Source organism: Lepus europaeus, chromosome 17 (genome assembly GCF_033115175.1).
Source record: "Lepus europaeus isolate LE1 chromosome 17, mLepTim1.pri, whole genome shotgun sequence".
Lineage (NCBI taxonomy): Eukaryota > Metazoa > Chordata > Mammalia > Lagomorpha > Leporidae > Lepus > Lepus europaeus.
Window position 1 is genome coordinate 62,039,219 of NC_084843.1, and position 17,902 is coordinate 62,057,120.

General features: G+C 60.6%; 1 protein-coding gene across 1 annotated transcript; it reads right to left on the reverse strand.

The window, feature by feature from the left end:
• Positions 1 to 3,133: 3,133 nt before the first annotated feature.
• LOC133775808 (USP6 N-terminal-like protein) lies at positions 3,134 to 16,974 on the reverse strand. The gene is made up of 16 exons (XM_062214295.1): positions 16,912 to 16,974; positions 16,664 to 16,749; positions 15,361 to 15,400; positions 14,849 to 14,923; positions 14,290 to 14,397; positions 13,079 to 13,188; positions 11,768 to 11,816; positions 10,641 to 10,761; positions 9,901 to 9,995; positions 9,449 to 9,514; positions 8,707 to 8,806; positions 8,171 to 8,323; positions 6,155 to 6,653; positions 4,815 to 4,910; positions 4,284 to 4,323; positions 3,134 to 3,181 (listed from the first exon to the last, which is right to left on the reverse strand). Exons 1-16 carry the CDS (start codon positions 16,972 to 16,974, stop codon positions 3,134 to 3,136), a joined length of 1,749 nt encoding a protein of 582 aa, XP_062070279.1.
• Positions 16,975 to 17,902: the final 928 nt, after the last annotated feature.

Below are 17,902 nucleotides of genomic sequence, written 5' to 3' on the forward strand. Positions count from 1 at the left end.
CCCAAGTGAGATGGGAACTCCTGCGCCCAGTGCCCGCTCCCTCTGTGGTTTGTGTGAGCTGTGCACACGCAGCACCTTTATTCCCTAGGTGTACTCTTAGCAGACTCAGTGCGTTTTCTGAATGAGGGGTCAGGTCAGTCCTCATTTCCAGGTGTCTTGTTGTTAATCCTCACTTTCTCTGTGTTTTCTCCTACCCCCACCCGGCCCCCGAAAGGCAACCCTGCCTTCCAACAAAAAGCTCAAGCTTTCATCAGACACAACGACTCACAAAGGTTTGTTTTCAGATGAGGAGGACACTGAGGTACAGAACTCTTTTTTTTCTCTCTCTCTTTTTCTCAGCTCTGGGTCTCAGTGTGTGCATGTGATGTTTGAAACTTCCTCAAATTGTTTTTCTCAGGAAGGGTACCAGGGACTTCAGCAAGCTCCCAAACAATGGAATTAAAAAGTGAAGCTTACTTTGATGCACAACACTGGGGAATCCTTGCATACAAGTAGACTTTTTAAAGAATCATTTCCGTTCTTTGAACGGAATCTCTTGAGATCATACAGTCTTGGAAAGCAGAATGTATACAGGATTGTACCCTTTGGGCATCGAATCCATTGCGCCTCCTGAGAGGAAAATGATGGTGTAGGATGCTTGGATTTTCGATCATTTCTTGGTCTACAGGGAGATGTAGGCTGACCAGCACGGAGACCAGCGTGTCTCACTCCCCAGTGGCCGTGGTGCAGTGTGTGGCACCGCCATTTATCCTGACTAGTCACAGCTTGTTGATAGACCTGGTTTGTAGACAGCCTAGGGCCTTCCAAGGCACAGTGGTGTCGGCTCTCACGGGCTTCACTGCTATTGCAGATGTAGGTCCTTGTAGGATTAATTTTTGGCCAGCCTTTTAAAGGATCGGAAACTTGTATGGGAACGGAATGTGGACCTGGCAGAAATTGACGTGTGATTGCAAGCCAGTGTGGATGTCAGGGTGCGCTCTCACGGTTGGCCTGTGCACTCCCAGCCAGGATGGATGCTTAGGAACTCTGAGGAAGCAGGCTTACCCTTGGTGTCAGTCACACCTTTGTGCCTACCTTTCATGAAAAGCTCCTGTGCATGAGTTAGTGATTATCCAGGGTCCAGCAAAGCCAAAGTCCTGACCTGAGGCACTGCCCGAGGGTGCCCACACGCTCAGCTCTGCACATTCTCGCTTGTCACCTGCTGGAGCCCTTCAGCCTTGTCATCAGGCGCCCAGTCTTGGGGAATCTCCGCAGGGGCCTTGCCCCTCTGCAGCACGCTCCCAAGTATTAGAGCCATTGTTCACTGCCTCCCAGGTATATGTCAGGAGGAAGCTAGATCCAAAGCAGAGTAGCTGGTGCTGGGACCAGCACTCCAGGATGGGATGTGGACATCCCGAGTGGCGGCTTAACCTGCCGACCCGCAGCGCCTGCTCCTAAGCCCTGGCATTTTTAAGCCTTGTCTCAGCTGCCTTCCCTCTCTGACCAGAGCGGCCCAGACACCTGGCAGCCACCATGTCCAAGTCTCTGGTGCTTTGTACTGGCTGATTCTCTGCAAGCTGATAACATGGAGTAACCAGCACCTTGAATCTCTGTCCAACAGGATTTGTTTTCTTCTCAAAATGCAAGCAGGTCAAAAGGTGCATCTCTCCTGCCTAGCAAGCTGCCCACGTCAGTCTCCCTTTTCGACGACAAAGAGGAAGAGGTAAGCACGGCTGTTGCAACATGGATAATTTATTTTAAGTTTACAGGGAAACAGTTGCCGAGGTAAACGTGTGGCCAGAAGTGCAACAGTAGATGGTGGTGATGGGGAAACTGGTTTCCTCAAGCTATGTCACAAAAATATCTGTTTCTATTTCAATGACTCTCTAGGTTTTCCTTGCTGTACCATGGGGAGGACAGCAGACTCATGACCCTGTCATGGAAGGCTTTATAGATTTCACTTTCTTATTTCCTTAGTTCACTTCCTTGTTTTTGAGAGGCAGACAGAAAGTGAGAGAGAGAGAGTGAGCTCCCCTCCACTGCCTCACTCCCCAGATGTCTGAAGGTGCTGGCTGCTGCAGGCAGGAGCCAGCATTGCAATCCAGGTCTCCCACGTGGGTGACGGGAACCCGGTTGCTTAGGTCATCCCCTCTGTCTCTCAGGAGGCTCCAGGCAGGAACCAGAGCTGGGTACTGAACCCAGGCCACTCTCATGTCGGATGTGGGCACCATAATTGATGTCTTAGGCAGGTGCCTGCCCCAGATTTCATGTTTTGGAACCTGCCTTTGAGAAGTTGTTTGTAGAGGGTGGATCCATGTTATCCCCAATGTTCACCACAGCAGTCTTGGATAAGGTAGGAGTGAACGAGAGAAGGTGGCCATGTGGAGCCCTCGCTTTTCTTCCCAGCCCGGGGTGGGGACTCCACAGCTGGGGAGAGAAATGAGGAACGGAAGTCCATCTGGCCCCTTGGGCAGGCCAGGCCCATAGGACGTGGCATCAGGACTCCGGGCCCATTGGCAAGCCAGAAATCTTCAACAAGTGACTGGGCCTGTCTCAGCCTTGCGGCTGACAGTAAGTGAGGTGTTAGTGACAGCTAAGACAAACAGCAGACGTGAAGACGGTAAGAGAGAAAGTGTGCAGAGGCGATGTGTTTGGCCTAGTGGGTAGGATGCCCAGCGTCCCACATTGGAGTGCCTGGGTCAGGACCTGCTTCCAGCTCCGGACTCCGACTTCCTGCTCGTGCAAGCCCTGGGAGGCAGCGGTGACAGCTCTGGTCACTGGGTTCCTGCCACCCATGCGAGAGTCTTGGACTGAGTTGCTGGCTTCAGCCTTAACCCAGCCCTGGGTGTTGTCAGCATTTGGAGAACCAGTGAATGGGAGCGTACTCGCTCGCTCCCTGCATCTCAAAAAAAGAAGCTTTTCTCTCCAAAGCTGTTGTATTCTGAACCTGACTGGAAACTCACTGCCACTTTGGGGCAGGAGACAGTCTTAGGTTTTCCGCTGGATGGGGGAGGTTGTCCTACCGTTCTACCTTCTGTTTCTCCAGGATAACCTTTTTGGGGCTACAGCTGCTAAGAAGCCGACACCGTCTCTGCCAGTGCAGAGTGAGGAGAAGGCAGAGCCTCCAGCGCCCTCCACGAAGAAAGCACCCGCCTTACTGTTCAGCAGTGACGAGGAGGTGGGTTATCACTGCTTGTTTCTCCTGTGGAGGAGGAGATCATTGGGTGGGAATTGAGGAAAATGTTTTCTATTTATTGGAAAGAGAGACAAAGAGGGAGACAGAGGTCAGCCACGCATCTACTGGTTCACTCGGTACAGGCCTGCAATGGCCAGGGCTAGGCCAGGCCTTGGCCAGGCCTAAGCTGCTGTCCCCTAGGGCACACCTTGGCAGGAAGCTGGAATAGAGCGCAGAGACGGGACTCCAACGCAGGCACTGTGAGGAATTGTGGGCATTCCAAGTGGAGGCCTAACAGTTGTGTCCAGCGCCTGCCCCTGTTTGAGGATTTAAGAGTTACAGCTAACCTGAATGTTTCATTTTCTTTCTTTCTTTCTTTCTTTTTTAAAGCACACGAGAGTTTTGTTGCAGATCCGGGCCTGGTCTCTCAATCAACACCGACACAGTGGGTCTGAATTGAGAGCCCCGACCCTTCAGTTAACAGGGTTTTTATAGGGTTTTCTGAGACATTCTGTACATCATGGTACCATTTAGCAAATTATTTCATCCCCCGGGAAATTCAAAGGACATCTCCTAGAATCGATTAGTGCCTCCAGAGGCGGGAACGGACCTACTACAGTTGGTTGGATGGGCCGGTGCCGTGGCTTAACAGGCTAATCCTCCGCCTTGCGGCGCTGGCACACCAGGTTCTACTCCCGGTTGGGGTGCCAGATTCTATCCCGGTTGCCCCTCCTCCAGGCCAGCTCTCTGCTATGGCCCGGGAAGGCAGTGGAGGATGGCCCAAGTCCTTGGGTCCTACACCTGCATGGGAGACCAGGAGAAGCACCTGGCTCCTGGCTTTGGATCAGCACGATGAGCCGGCGGCAGTGGCCATTAGAGGGTAAACCAGCAGAAAAAGGAAGACCTTTCACTCTCCACTCTGCCTGTCAAGAAAAAAAAAATTTTGATTGGATGGCTTTGGGGTCGATGCCTCTTGAATTGATTGGCTGAAGCATGGAGTCCAAGCTGCTGGGGTGTACATGCCGAACTGCAGGGTCTCGGGTAGCTATCAATCACCGAGCCCCACGTGCCCCCTCCACCCAGCTCTGCTTCCCAGATGACTGGCCCATGGCCAAGGACTTGTCCTTACCTTGGCCCCCGGGATGCTGTCCTGGGGCAACTTCTGCTCACTGGAAAGCAAGGGAGGCGGAGAGGTGAGGACAGGACCACAAACGGCACCGCGACCACCCTAGTGGGCCAGGGAAGGACCAGCTTCATCCTCTCAGCCCAGGGCACTGAGACGGGAAGGGAGGGGCTGGTGACCGTGAGCACAGGGAGCCCTGGGCCAGGCAGGGGCCCTTGCTGCCAGTGGGGAGCTCCAGGCCTGTCAGAGGTTCAGCTTCCTGGGCGTGTGGCAGCACCCCCACAGCGATTGGGGGCTTTCTGTCCTGAGCAGGGCCAGGCTGCCCAGGGGTGAGGGAGCAGTGTCCCCACATCAGCTCTCCCCAAGAAGTCACCCTGGAACGGACCGAGTGCGGGTGGCCTGCCTGAGAGATGCTCAGTGCTGTCAGTGTGCACCTGGGGCTCCAGGCACCTGGGACCCCCACACCTCCCAGGGTGCCCCCCTGCCCACCACCCTCCCCTGTGCACTGGCAGCCTGAGGTGCCGGCTCCAACCTCACCCATCCTTGTCAGCCCAGACCGTGGCCATCTCTCCACCACTCTGCTCCTTCTTTTTCTCCAGGGTCTGGCACAGCATGGAGCCAGAGCCCCTATCCCTGTGCTCCGGTGGGCTGCTGAGTCACACCAGGCACAGCCTGAGAGGGCTCCATCCCACTTGGTCACCGCAGCCCACCCTCCAGCCACCGAGCCTCTAATCTGACTCCTGCTCCTAGCCCCACTCCTCCCAGCCCAGACCTGGGGGCAGGGCCCTAAGCTACAAGAAGTCCCACGCCCGTCTGAACTTTGGGAACCTGCAGACAGGTCCAGAGCCCTAGATGCCACACCCCTGGCCTTCCCTCAGTCTGCGTTTAATAAGCCTTTTGCCTGGTCCCTGACCCAGGCACCTGCTGGACAACTGCCCACTGCTCTGCTGGTGCCCAGATCCTGTGGACACAGCTCGAGTGCTGTTCACGCAAACGTGAACAAGCACAGGGAAGCTCTCGGGATAGACAGGCAGGTGGGCACCTGGCGGCCGGGTCCCAGGAGTAGGACTCATCGAAAGCACAGGGTCTAGGGACAGTTGGGCAGGGACAGCCCCAGCTGCCTCCCCTGCCCTTGGCAAGGATGCTCCTCCCCGAGCCTGGCATCCATGTATCCAGGGAGCACCACAGCCCAAGCCCAGGGATCTCCATGTACTACTTCTGCCTGCCACAACTCTGGGGCTGCCCATAGACAACTCTCACATTCCTTGCTTATGTCCAGCATGGCCTCCGTTCTGGGGCAGGGGGGCGGTCTGAAGTCTCTACACACTGGGCAGAGCTAGCACATGGGAAGGTCTGAATCAATAAGCAGCCGGGAACTCTGCCACTCCCAACAGTTTGGGGACACGTTGTGCGGCATCTGGCCGTGAAGACACTGAGGTAGACACACAGCGTCCCCACACTCTCCAGGACCACGGGGAAGCTCTGCTGCAGCTGGGCGCTGGGGTCACAAACTGGAGCCAACTCGTGTCAATGATATGGTTTAATACGGGGTCAGCACCACCTGAGGGTGGGGGGGGGTAGTAGGGGGGATAGTACAGTGCCTCCCAGCACTGCTATCGTTCCAGTGACGGGGTGTTCTGGCCCAAGGAAGAGCTGGGCGTGGGGGGGCTCAATCAAGTATATAGGATGCCGTGTAGACGCACGGAAGGCTGTTGCCCAGCCTGGGCAGGACGCATTGTGCGCTTGGCCTTTCTTGTAGTTGCCCCATGGAGTAGGAGGCAAGGAGGCGTCGGCGTCGGGCCAGGGAGGGTACGCAGGCCTGGTCTCCCAGCCCAGGGCTGGCTCTGGCTGGCTCCAGCCCATGACTGTCCCCAGACTGTGTGGGGCTGCCATGCCGGTAGGGGGCAGTCTTCAGCCGTGGCCCCCAGGCTGGGACGGCCTGCATGGGCCCTGGTTCCGGGGGCTCCAAGGCCTGTGGAGGAGCCCACATCCACAGGCCCTCCCGGCTGCCATCATCGGAGGAGTCGTCCTCCCTGGGCCCTGGCCCGCTCAGGTTAGGGAGACTGGCGCACTGGCACAGGCCTCCCCTCCCCCACGAGCTCTCCGTGGGGCTGCCCACAGATGGAGACTCTGCGGTCCCCACAGGGGAGCCCAGGCCGAGGGGCTCTGGGCTGCCTTCCCTCACGGCGATGCGGAGGCCAAAGCTTTCTGGAGGATGAATCGGCACCGCACAGGCAGGGGGACCCCTGGTCTGCTCCCACACTGCCGCTGTGTCCTGAATGGCCATATTGGGCTTCGGAGCAGTGGGGGCAGGAAGGTGCTTCTGGGGCACGTGTGCCCGCCCCAGGGGCCTGCCGCACCGTTCGATGGCCTTGGCTGGAAGAAGAAGAGACGCGGTTTGCTTCTCCACAGCCCCCGTCTGGCCTGCCGGGTGCCTGCCCCAGCCTCCCCCTGGGGTCCCCATCACCCCGTGTGACGCTGAGGACTCTCCTAGGCTGCTGGCCCCAGAGGGGAGGGTGTGTGCAGCCTGGGCCAGGGGAGCCCTGGGACACCTCGGGCTCCTCCTGCACAGCCCCACAGGGTGGATGGCCCTGCCCTGCCCGCCTCACTCTCTCATCTCTGGGGACCGAGGCACCCACTCAGGACCCTGTCACCTACCCCACCTGACCTCCTGTGCCCTAACAGTGTATTGGCTGAGTTACCCGCATCTGAGTCCCTCCTAAATGGCTGGAAAGGAACTGAGCCTAAGGTGATGGAGGTGAGAGCTGGGGCTGTGGGGCAGACATGGAGTCTGGGTCAGGCCCTCAGGGACAGGGAGTGCGGTTTCTAAAGAGCTGGCAGGGTGCCATGTCCTCTGAATCTAGGCCACTGTCCCTTTCCCGGTGAGACTGGGCTGTCACCGCTTCTGTCCCACGAGCACCCAGGGGAGGCAGCACCTGGAAGCACAGTGGGGCCTCCCCAGTGCCTGAACAGCCTGCACCTGGGCCCCCACTGCCAGCCTCTAGAGCTGGGACAAACCCATCTCTGCTGTGCATGGGGACCCAGGCGCTCAGGTCCTTGATGGCAGCAGGAGCAGGCACGAGTACAGGCACCCCTCCCCACCGGAAGCCAGCGCTGCTCTGGGTCCCGCTGACTTCTGTTGGCCCGAGGCTAGGACTGCAGAGCCCACACTCAGCTGCACTTGGGTTCTGCTGCGGGGGCCCCCAGCGCCTGCCTCTGCACCCACCCTGCTCACAGGAGTGCACTCAGCCCCCACAACTGGGCCCAGGGCACCTGGGCCTTCCAGGGGTCCTCAGATGGCTGAAGGGGATCCAGTGCCGGCTGGCTTTGGCCTCCAGTGTGCAGGGTCTCCCACAGGCCCACCTCCCTCGAGCCCTGCCTATATGCAGGTGGGAGCCCTGCCCACCCCTGTCCTAGGAGGGTCCTGTGTGCAGACAGCTGTGGTCATCGGGCCAGGAGCCTGTGTGGGGTCAGTCGGGGAGAGGCCCCCTGGGCAGGCAGGGCTGCTTCTCATCTTGCTGGAGTGGGGGTCCAGCTGTGCTCCACGCTGCTGGGGCCACAGAGCCAGGGCACCTGCTCAAGGCGGGGCCTCGAATGCACTCCAGAGTGGGGGTCATCCGAGGAGCCAGAGCCACCAACAGGGCCCTGAGGACAGCTCCACAGCCTGGCCCCAGAGTTGTGGGGGGAGAGCTTTCACCCACAGGAGGATTCTGGGAAGCTGCCCAAGGCCCCGCCAGGCCATGCTGTCAGAGCTTCAGAAAGCAGAACTGCTGAGCCCAGGGAGGACAAGGAGGACCAGGAAGAGGTGAGTCCTGGGCGGGGCTGCCAGGGCCTGGCACTCCCACTACTGAATCCCCAAGGGAGCATGGGCCGGGGCCGGGTGCTGGACTCACCTTCGGGAGGCAGGAGGCACTGGTGCTTCCCCAGCTCACGCATGGAGGCCCGCAGCTGCCTGATGACTGCGTCCTCGCTCAGTGACCAGGCCTGCTTCAGGGTCACCTGCAGGAACTCCCGGAGGTGGTCCCGGGGCATCTTCAGCAGGCGCTCTAGATACGGGGGTGGGCGTCAGGCTGGGAGGGGCCCTAGGGATGGCGCAGCCACCATGGCTGCTCCAAGCCCTGTCCCAGCCCCAGACATGGGCTGCAGACCCCCTTAGACACCCATGCTGTCAAGCCAAGCACTTGACTGAGGGGAGGGGACTGCTCAGGGGCCACTTTCCTGGGCGATGACCCTGGCCACTTCTCCTTGTGGTGGGAGGGGGCCTGGGGTTGCGGGTGCAACAGGGGATTCTCAGTGCCCTCCTGAAAGGAACCCAGGACTCACAAACCTCCTCATCCCTCCCTCAAGCCCTGCTCACGAGGGACAGGCAGGGCTGTCCCCAGCTCCTCCGTCCCCAGCACCTGGGCCTCTGTGGGCCCTGAGGACTTACTGCGATGGATCTTGAGGGCCGTGTAAGCCATGCAGGTGAGCACGTGCTCGCCCTCAAAGATGTAAACGTCCCACATCCGCAGAGCCAGGGGGAACGGCACCTGGGGGACAGAGGCATTGGAGGACCCCGCGCGTCAGGGCCTCAGTAGGGCCCACAGGGTGGGTGTGCAGTGTCACTCTCCTAGGACAGAGGGAGACTCCAGGAGGCTGCATCACACAAGAAGGCCAGAGCTCCTCCTGGGAGGGGAGGGGAGGGGAGGGTGGGGGACTCGTTTCATTGGTAGGTGAGGCCATGCCTCATGGCCACATCCCCGCCCACTCAGGGAACCAGACCCAGAGAGGATGACCATGTCCTCTCCTGGACCCTGGGGGTCTGGACACTTTGGAAGCCACACTGGAGATGCCAGACATGCCAGGGACCTGGGGGATGGGTCAGCCCTTGGGCTGCGCTGACACCAGCCTGTGCCACTGGGAGTCTATGGATCTCCTGCCTCTCCCTGTAGGGCTCTGGCCTTTGCCAGGCTCTCAGGGTGGGTCCTGGTGGGACCTGTCCCCTCCTTGCTGGCCCTGAGGCTCAGCCTCAGCTTGGACCACTCGTAGCAGGACAAGGCCTGCTGGTCTGCAGAGCAGGCTCCCTCCTGTGTGTGCTGGGGCTGGGGCAGCTCAGGCACAGGCCACCAGGACAGGAGAGCCAGGCACTGGGGCAGGAGCTTCCCTGGGCAAGGGGTCCCCGGGGCACTTACCCCCTCCAGGAAGCACTGGAGGTACCAGTGGGCGGTGGAGTCCTCCAGGCACACACCCTCCTTCTCCTAAGAAGAGGCAGAGGCAGAGGGGGCTCAGGGCCCAGGGCCCAGGCCTGACTGCCTCTCATCTGAGCCCTGTGGCAGAGCCCCTGGGTGCAGGAAGCCCAGCAGCAGGTGCATCCCCTCTCCCAGCCATGCAGGTTCCTGAAGGGACACAGGTCCCTCAGTCCACTCTGCCCTGGGGACAGCGTCTCCCTGCAGGCTACACAAACTCTGGGGGACCAAGTGCTAGAAAACACACCAACACCCAAGCTGCCACGGACCCCAGTAACCAAGGAAAGCCTTGGTGAGGACGTGGCCTGCCCTGGCCCAGGAAGGAGTCAGGACCCCTTTCTGTCCTCCCCTCCCTGAGCACAGAGCCCCCGAGAGGAGAAAGGAGACGCTTTACTTACCAGGTGTTTCTCCAGGGAGGGGAGCACGCGATGCACGGTGTCTCCCAGGTGGTGCTGGAATCGCTCCAGTTTTGGGGAGTTCGGTTTGTAGAAACCTGAGTAGTATCGGCCACACCCCCACATTAGAGCCTCCGCCTAGGAAGGCTGGAGAGCCCAAGGCCGGGGTGGGGTTTCTGAGCATTGAGGGTCAGGGGAGGCTCGAACAGGGGCAGGTGGGAACGAACATGGCCAGGGCAGAGGAACTGCTTGGGAGGTGCGTGCAGGTGGGTGACTGACTGTGCAGCCCAGGCCAGGCTGCCCCCTGGAGCCCGCTGGGGTGAGCGCTGTCCAACTGGGTGCCTCCTGACCATTCTGACACTCAGGAGCGAGGAGGGGGTGACCCTACAGGGGATGCTGCCTTCTGCAAGTTCCCTGGGTGTGGCTCTGTGCTTGAGAGTCTGCGTGGAGATGTGTGAGGCAGAAGAGCCAGAAGCGACCGGAGTCCTGGACAAGGACAGGATCCCTTGTTCTGAAGGTTCCCACACCCAGGATGGCCATGGCCAAGCTGCAGGGCCTTTGGATGGCGGTGAAAGAAGGGGGCTGGCTCAGTCTGGGAGGCCTCTGCCAGCCCTGGCTTCTAGGGAGCCCTTCCCCCCCCCCCCCCCCCCCCCCGCTCCAGGGACATGGTCCTGCACAGTCAGGAGCCAGTGAGGGCCGTGCACAGACTTGCATGCACTGGGCCCCACACGCCATCCACCTACCGTGCATCGCGTGCTTCCTGTTTTGCATGAGCTGGACCAGGGCCCAGAAAGAGTCCTCCTCGGGCATGTACATGAGGAGCAGCGCCACCACATGGCTCAGGCCCTGGCTGTAGCCCACCTCCTGCAAGATCCCAGAATGCCTTTAGGAGACCTCCCCTGGCAAGAATGACCTCCTGGGATGGCCCACCTCCCAGGGAGATCAGGGTCACCCACTGAAGGGTCTAGGAAGATTGGGGAGCGAGCCCTTGTGCCTGAATCCTGCCGTTTGGTGTCAGCAGCCCAAGAATTGGAGCCATGGAAGTTCTCAAAGTTCCTGGAGGGAATCTTGCAGGGCCTGAGCTTAGGCAGCACAGGGGGGAGACCTCAAGTATGGGCAGCTGTTACTCCCAAGATGTCAGATGGGCCCGGTTGCTGTGGGAATCCAGACCCACGCCCAGGGAAGCTTCTGGGCCCCTGAGCTCTGCGGGTGACCTGGTGGCCCCTTCTCACATGAGGAAGATGTAAGCCAGGAAGTGCTACCAGGACCAGAACAGGAGGTGTGCCTCTGTCACGGGTGCAGGCCTGGGCTTCCTGAGTGCCAGGCCCCCTGGGAACCAGGGCACCAGGCAGGGTTGGCCAGTGGCAGGTCAGGGGGATGGGGATGTCCAGGCCTTGCTGGGTCACCCATGGAGCCCCGCACCTGCTCCACGCATGGGGAAAAAAGGTCTGAGTTGGTTGTTGTGGCAATGGCGCTGTGTGGAGTGGGATTCAGGTCCAGGGGTCCAACCACATGTCTGGTGGGTGTAACGGCATCAGTGGGACCCAGACTCCACTTGGATGAGCAAAGTCATACACCTGCTCTGCCCTGCCTTCGCCCCCCGCCCCACCGTATGGAATGCTAGTCCTGGGAGGGGCGTCCCAATGCGGCCAAGCTCCTGGGGTCTGGAGACCAGCCCAGGAGAAGGCTGTCTTTCTCCTCCCAGAACTTGAGGTTGGGTCCGAGGAGGCCCGGAGCCTAGCCTCTACCCCTCTTCCTCAGAGCTGTGGATGAGAGAGGCCCCCTCAACCCAGGCTGGGATCTCTGTGACCAGGGGTGCCCTGCAGGGACTGCCGGGATAGCACCTGTGATAGGATCCCAGAATACTCACAGGATTGTAAACGGAATAGGCCATCAGGATGTTGAATAAGGCTTGTTGGCTGGAAGAGAGAGGACAGAGGCTGTGCGTCCTGTGCTGCCGAGGCTCTCAGTGTGGCTCTGCCTCACAGAGCCAGACAGCCACACGCAGGGCCCGTGACACTCTGCTCATGAGCAGGGATGTCGTCAGGGCACCTGCGTGTTGTCCACTGTGTGGGTGGGCGCTGCCTGCAGGGACACACACTCCTCCCAGGGTGCAGTCACGTGCAGTTTCGTTTCCTGGGTGGGTGTTCATTGCACAAGTGAGCATCCCACTGTGGGAGGTGCAGTCCCGTGGGTCTAAGCCATGGAGAGTCAGCCTCCCATGCACGTTCAGCCTGGTAGGGAGCAGCTCCTGTGGCCTATGTGTTCCCCATGAGCCGCCTGTGGCCAAACTCCCCACCTCCCTCAGCCCGTGGCTACCACTGCCCTGTTGTGTGTCCCAGGGTTTGGCCTCTTGCAGATGTCCTGTGAGTGGATCACAGCATGTGTAGCCTTTGAGGGACGCTTCCTCCCCCAGCAGAATGCACCTGAGAGGCCTCCAGGTCAGCCCAGGGCCGAGCCTCGTCCTGCCTCTCCCTGAATCCCGTTCTAGGATGCAGCTGTGACACGGGCTGCTTCTCCGTGTCCCCACTGAGCATCGTGCAGCCTCCTCCTGCGTCCACTGACTGTGAACACAACGCTGAATGTTGTGTAAGGGTTTTCTTGCACTCCGCTGTATTAGTGGTTGTGTACATGTGCGTGTGTGCTGGGGTTCGTGTGGAAGGTGTGTCTCTCATTGTGAGAAATGGCCCTGGGTGCTGCCGGGGGCCTGGGCCACTGTGCTTGTTCCTGCAATGAACCAGAGTGGCGCTCGCCTCACATTCTCCCTAGCACCCGGCGTCCTCGGTGGTTTTAGTTCCCCCATTCTCACAGCTGTGCGCTGGTGCCCGTTGTGGTTTAGGTACTAAGCGTGTGTTCATGCGCTGAGGAGGTGAATTGTGTGGGCTTACATGAAGGGGCCCTCCCGAGCCTGTGTGCCTGGGGCGCCGGGAGGTGCCCACTGCTTCCTTGTTACTGAGCTGAAGGGCTCCTTGAAGATTCTAGAGATAATACCTTTCATTTCATTCTCTCCACAGTGTCTTTGGGAAAGTTTATAGAATCACAAAAGGCCCATGGATCCATTTTGTTTGCTGTGCTAAAGGAACTGATTTAGGTTTGCCCCCAAGTCTTCCCCAGGAACCCCATGTGCCCCAGGGCCCTTGCTCCTCCCACCCCCGGGTCCTCCCCAGCCCAGAGGCCTCACTTCATTCCGTAGCGTTCTCGGAACATGAGGTGGTTTCTGAAAGTCCATGTGATGGCAGAATCGATGTGATGGAAGTGAGTGGCGCCCAGCCTAGCCTGCTCCTTCATCTCCTGCAGGGAGGGACAAGGGGGAGGTGCCAGCCTCAGGACCAGCAAAAGCCCCATTGCCACATAAGGACCTCTACTCCACATCAGCTGTGCTGGCTGACAGGGAGAGTTCCCTGCAGGGAGCTCATTCCCTTCTGGGTCCCACGTTGAGGGAGGGTCCTGGGCTCCCTACTTGCCTCAACGTCCACGTCACCCCCGTGGCCGGCATCCCTGCTGAGGGGGCCGCTGAGGCCCCGATGGTCAGCATCATTCAGGGGCTCTGAAAGGTCCCTGTGCACTACCCCTGCCTGCCCTCAGCTCTCAGCACAGACGCGGTCTGCCCCCAGCCAGGCTTCTGAGCCTCCTCGCTGGCATCTCAGGCCCTGCCCTCCAGGAGTCAGCCACAGCCTGACCACTGCTCCATGCTGCCCCCTGCTGGAGGGGCCCATCTCCATCTAGACATTGGAAGCAGCCCTTGGCTTGAGCCGAGCCTGGGCAATGACTGTCTCCAGGCCCAGCTCCCAGGGCCAGCCCCAAACTGCAGACTTGGGGCAGGCAGGGTGGGCCACACAGCTGGGCCCTGCTCCCTGATGGCAGCCGGGGACATGAGAGCCAGCTGCAGTTGCCAGCCCTCTGCTCACACCAGCCCTCGCTCCCTCCTTTCCCAGAAGCATTGAGGGCTGTCTGATCATTGGACCAGCCACTCCAGGCAAGGGCAGTGCCAGGGGCTGCAAGTCCATGTGAAGGCAGGGCAGGCTGTGGGCAGGCCCTGTTAGCACAGAGCCTGTGGGGGTCCCTACCTCACACCATTGTGATCTCATACTGGGAGGCCCCCGCCCATCATGGACCAGCAAGTCCTCTGTTCTGGCCTTATGCCAAGCTGCCCAGGTGAGCTCAGCAGAGAGCAGGTTAAAGCCTCTGGCACAAAACACACATGTGCAGGCAGTCCCAGCTGGGTCTGGGAAGATGGATGTGGAGGAGGCACTGACTGAGATGTAGGGAGAGGAAGGCAGGATGAGGAGGAGGCTCCCGAGGGCTCAGTGAGGGACGGTCCTCCACGGAGTCTCAGGCTCCTGACCAGGCCCGAGCAGCTCGGGCCCCCTTGGGCTGAGTGCAGAGCCATACCGCATATGTTCCCGGATTCTGGGCCTTCTTCCTGTCCACCTCCAGCAGCACAGCCCACACCTTTCCACGCACCTGGGCAGGGATGCCCTTATAGATTCTGCGCTGAAACTACAGGAGAGAGGAGGCTCTGGTGAGTGGTGAACGTGGCCACTCGGGGAGGGAGCGCAGGGTGAGACAGCAGGAGGGAGAAGCCAGGGGCTCCGTGTGTATTGGCAGAGGGAGGCTCTGCCAACACAGATGGGGGCCTTATGACCCACAGTGACTGGGGGCCAAGGGCTCAGGGGCACCGGCTCTGCCCTGCACTGACTGCCCCCTACGGGGCTCCTGGAACCACACCTGCCCTGCATCCGGGATTGTCTTCAGCAGTGACTTCAGATTTTCTACCAGGACAGTGTCCTGTGTATGGGGAAGGGGTGCACATGACCTGTGTCCCCGGGGGCTGGACAGTTGCCCCTGGGCATCTGAGAGGCAGGCGGTGCCTGGCACGGGAATGGACACTGTTCAAAACCCCGACTCAGCTCTCAGTATTCCCGAGGGGCCCCCCTCAGCTCAACGGTACCTTCTTGCTGCCGTGGTATTTACTATAGTTTTTGATCATCTTCACCCATTTCTGGGTCCTGCGCACCTGTGTACGCTGGAAAACAAGACAGGATGGTGTGAGCCCAGCTTCAGGCTCTGAGAGTGGCCCTTGGATGCAGCTCAGGAGCTCTGTGTGCACTCAAGGAAGGAGCCAGAAAAGGCACAGACCGTGAGCCCCAGGGCTTCTGTCTGGGGGAGCGTCGGTGGCCTGGCCTCTGACCCGAGCTGCCCCGTCCTCAAGGCAGAGCCCCTGAGCTCCAGCCAGGTCACTCCCAACCATGGCAATGAGTCATTTTGGCTGACAGGCAGACGCCACTGAACAGCGGCTCAGTTCGGGACAGGCGAGTGTGTTCAGATGTGAGCAGGTGCCAAGTGAGTACCGCATCGCGGGACCTTGTGGCGCTCCCACTAACCACTGCCGAGCCCCACGTGCCCCCTCCACCCAGCTCTGCTTCCCAGGTGACTGACCCGTGGCCAAGGACTTGTCCTTACCTTTGCCCCCGGGATGCTGTCCTGGGGCAACTTCTGCTCACTGGAAAGCAAGGGAGGCGGAGAGGTGAGGACGGGACCACAAGTGGCACCGCGACCACCCTAGTGGGCCAGGGAAGGACCAGCTTCATCCTCTCAGCCCAGGGCACTGAGACGGGAAGGGAGGGGCTGGTGACCGTGAGCACAGGGAGCCCTGGGCCAGGCAGGGGCCCTTGCTGCCAGTGGGGGGCTCCAGGCCTGTCAGAGGTTCAGCTTCCTGGGCGTGTGGCAGCACCCCCACAGCGATTGGGGGCTTTCTGTCCTGAGCAGGGCCAGGCTGCCCAGGGGTGAGGGAGCAGTGTCCCCACATCAGCTCTCCCCAAGAAGTCACCCTGGAACGGACCGAGTGCGGGTGGCCTGCCTGAGAGATGCTCAGTGCTGTGAGTGTGCACCTGGGGCTCCAGGCACCTGGGACCCCCACACCTCCCAGGGTGCCCCCCTGCCCACCACCCTCCCCTGTGCACTGGCAGCCTGAGGTGCCGGCTCCAACCTCACCCCTCCTCTGTCAGCCCAGACTGTGGCCATCTCTCCACCACTCTGCTCCTTCTTTTTCTCCAGGGTCTGGCACAGCATGGAGCCAGAGCCCCCATCCCTGAGCTAAGGTGGGCTGCTGAGTCACACTAGGCACAGCCTGAGACGGCTCCATCCCTTAGGTCACCGGAGCCCACCCTCCAGCCACGGGGCCTCTCTCCCTGACATCTGTGGGAACAGCCTCCAAGTCTGACTCCTGCTCCCAGGCCCCACTCCTTGATTAGACTCGGGGGCAGGGCCCTCAGCTGCACCCTCCCCCCGGTCTGTACTGTGGGGGCCCGCAGGCAGGTTCAGAGCTGCAGAGGCTGCACCCCTGGCCATCACTCAGACTAGCTCTTCGGAAGCCTGGAGCCTGGGCCCTGAGACCCAGGCACCTGCTGGACAACTGCCCAGCTGCTAGGCTGGTGCCCCAACCCTGTGGACACAGCTCTGGAGTGGCGATGGCCAGGCTGTGTTGCCTGCGATCATGGCGACCCTCAAGCCACCCCCTCTACCTAACAGAAACAGAGGCCTCAGAGTAAGAGTGCCCAGTGCTTGCCCCACGTCCAGCTCTGTCCCTGCCTGCAGTCCTGAGTCCCACGGTCACTCGGCTCTGGCCAAATGATGACCAGTGCCTGCCCGTGACCACAGCTGGGCTCAAGGTTGGGGCCTGGGGACAGGTGTGCCACTTCATGTTGGGCTGTCTGACCCCAGTCCCTGCCCTGGGGTGGGGTGGGGTGGGGTGCGGAGGACTCACTGCAGGAACCCAAGCCTGTCTGGGACGAGGCAGCCGCCCTCATCGTCCTCTTCTTCAGGCTGCACCAGTGCCGCTCCTCGGCGTCCCTGCAGCCGAGAGGGGACCCGGATGAGAAGCCCGGGTCTCAGTCACTGGGGGAGCTGAGCCGCCCGCCCGGCTCTGTGTCCCCAGGAAGATGGGGTCTGGCTCTCACAGGCACAGTCCTTGAGGCAGGGCCCCACCTCCTCCCCCAGCACCCTGGCCCATACCTGCTCATATTGCATTATGATGGCTGCTCGCTCCTGGGCCCTCCGGGACCTCAGGGCGTTCATATCCAATCTGTAAGACACACACGCACATGTGAGCCAGCACAGGGGAGCCCGCGGGAACTGCTGCTCTGAGGGCTGTCCCCCTGGTCAGACGGGGGACAGTCACACAGCCAGGCGGGTGGGCACCTGGTGGCCGCGTCCCAGGAGGATGACTTGTCCAGAGTTCAGGGACTAGGGATGGCTGTGGAAGGACAGCCCCCACCTTGTCTCCCCGCCCTCAGAAAGGACGCTCCTCCCCCAGCCTGGCATCCATGTGTCCTCCAGGGAGCCCACGTCTAAGGGTCTCCCTGCCCGCTCCCAGCCCCCGCATCTCTGGGGCTCTCAGAGCCAGCCTCCCTGCCCCACCTGATACCAGGTGACCTGACACCTAGTCTTGAACCCGTGTCTGACACAGACTCACACCAAGGCCCATTCGACACTGATGGCCAGCAGAGCGGGAGGAATGAGACGACTGTATACACGCTCTGCACACAGGGGCCCACTGAGAGCTCAGCCACATCACTCATGGAACCCGGCGGGGGAGACCAGTGCCACCCACCTGGGCGCACCTTCCCCGTGTCACAGGTCACGTAGAGAGCCAGTCCCACTCACCTCTGTCTTGAATCCATTGGATTCTGTCCAATGTGCCTCCTGCCTACGCTACCAACACCCGGTCAGTTGGGCAGTAGACGCACTACTGGCCACTGGTCGCCTCCCAGCCAGAGTGCGCACCCTCAGTGACTGTGACATCACAGAAGCCTGCCAGCCAATCCCAAGGGCTCTGCTGTGGCAGGGGTCAGGGTGCTCAGCCCTGGCCTCATTAAAGGTCACCAGAAGTGGGGCCCAGGTCCTCCCCAGGGCCCAGGTGAAGAGGGCAGGGCTCTGGCAGAACTGCCCCAGCACCAGGAGTGCCAGGGCCCTCCGCCACCTGCCGTAACGGTCCCAAGTCCCA

Excerpts from the sequence above, each read along its gene's own strand:
- LOC133775808 (XM_062214295.1), bottom strand. The coding sequence starts at position 16,974 with ATGAACGCCCTGAGGTCCCGGAGGGCCCAGGAGCGAGCAGCCATCATA. Across the intron at positions 11,817-13,078 it reads CGAGAACGCTACGGAATGAA|CCAACAAGCCTTATTCAACA; the intron begins GTGAGGCCTCTG and ends TCTCTCTTCCAG. Across the intron at positions 4,324-4,814 it reads GTCTGGGCTGACAAGGATGG|TGAGCAGAAGTTGCCCCAGG; the intron begins GTGAGGTTGGAG and ends CTTGCTTTCCAG.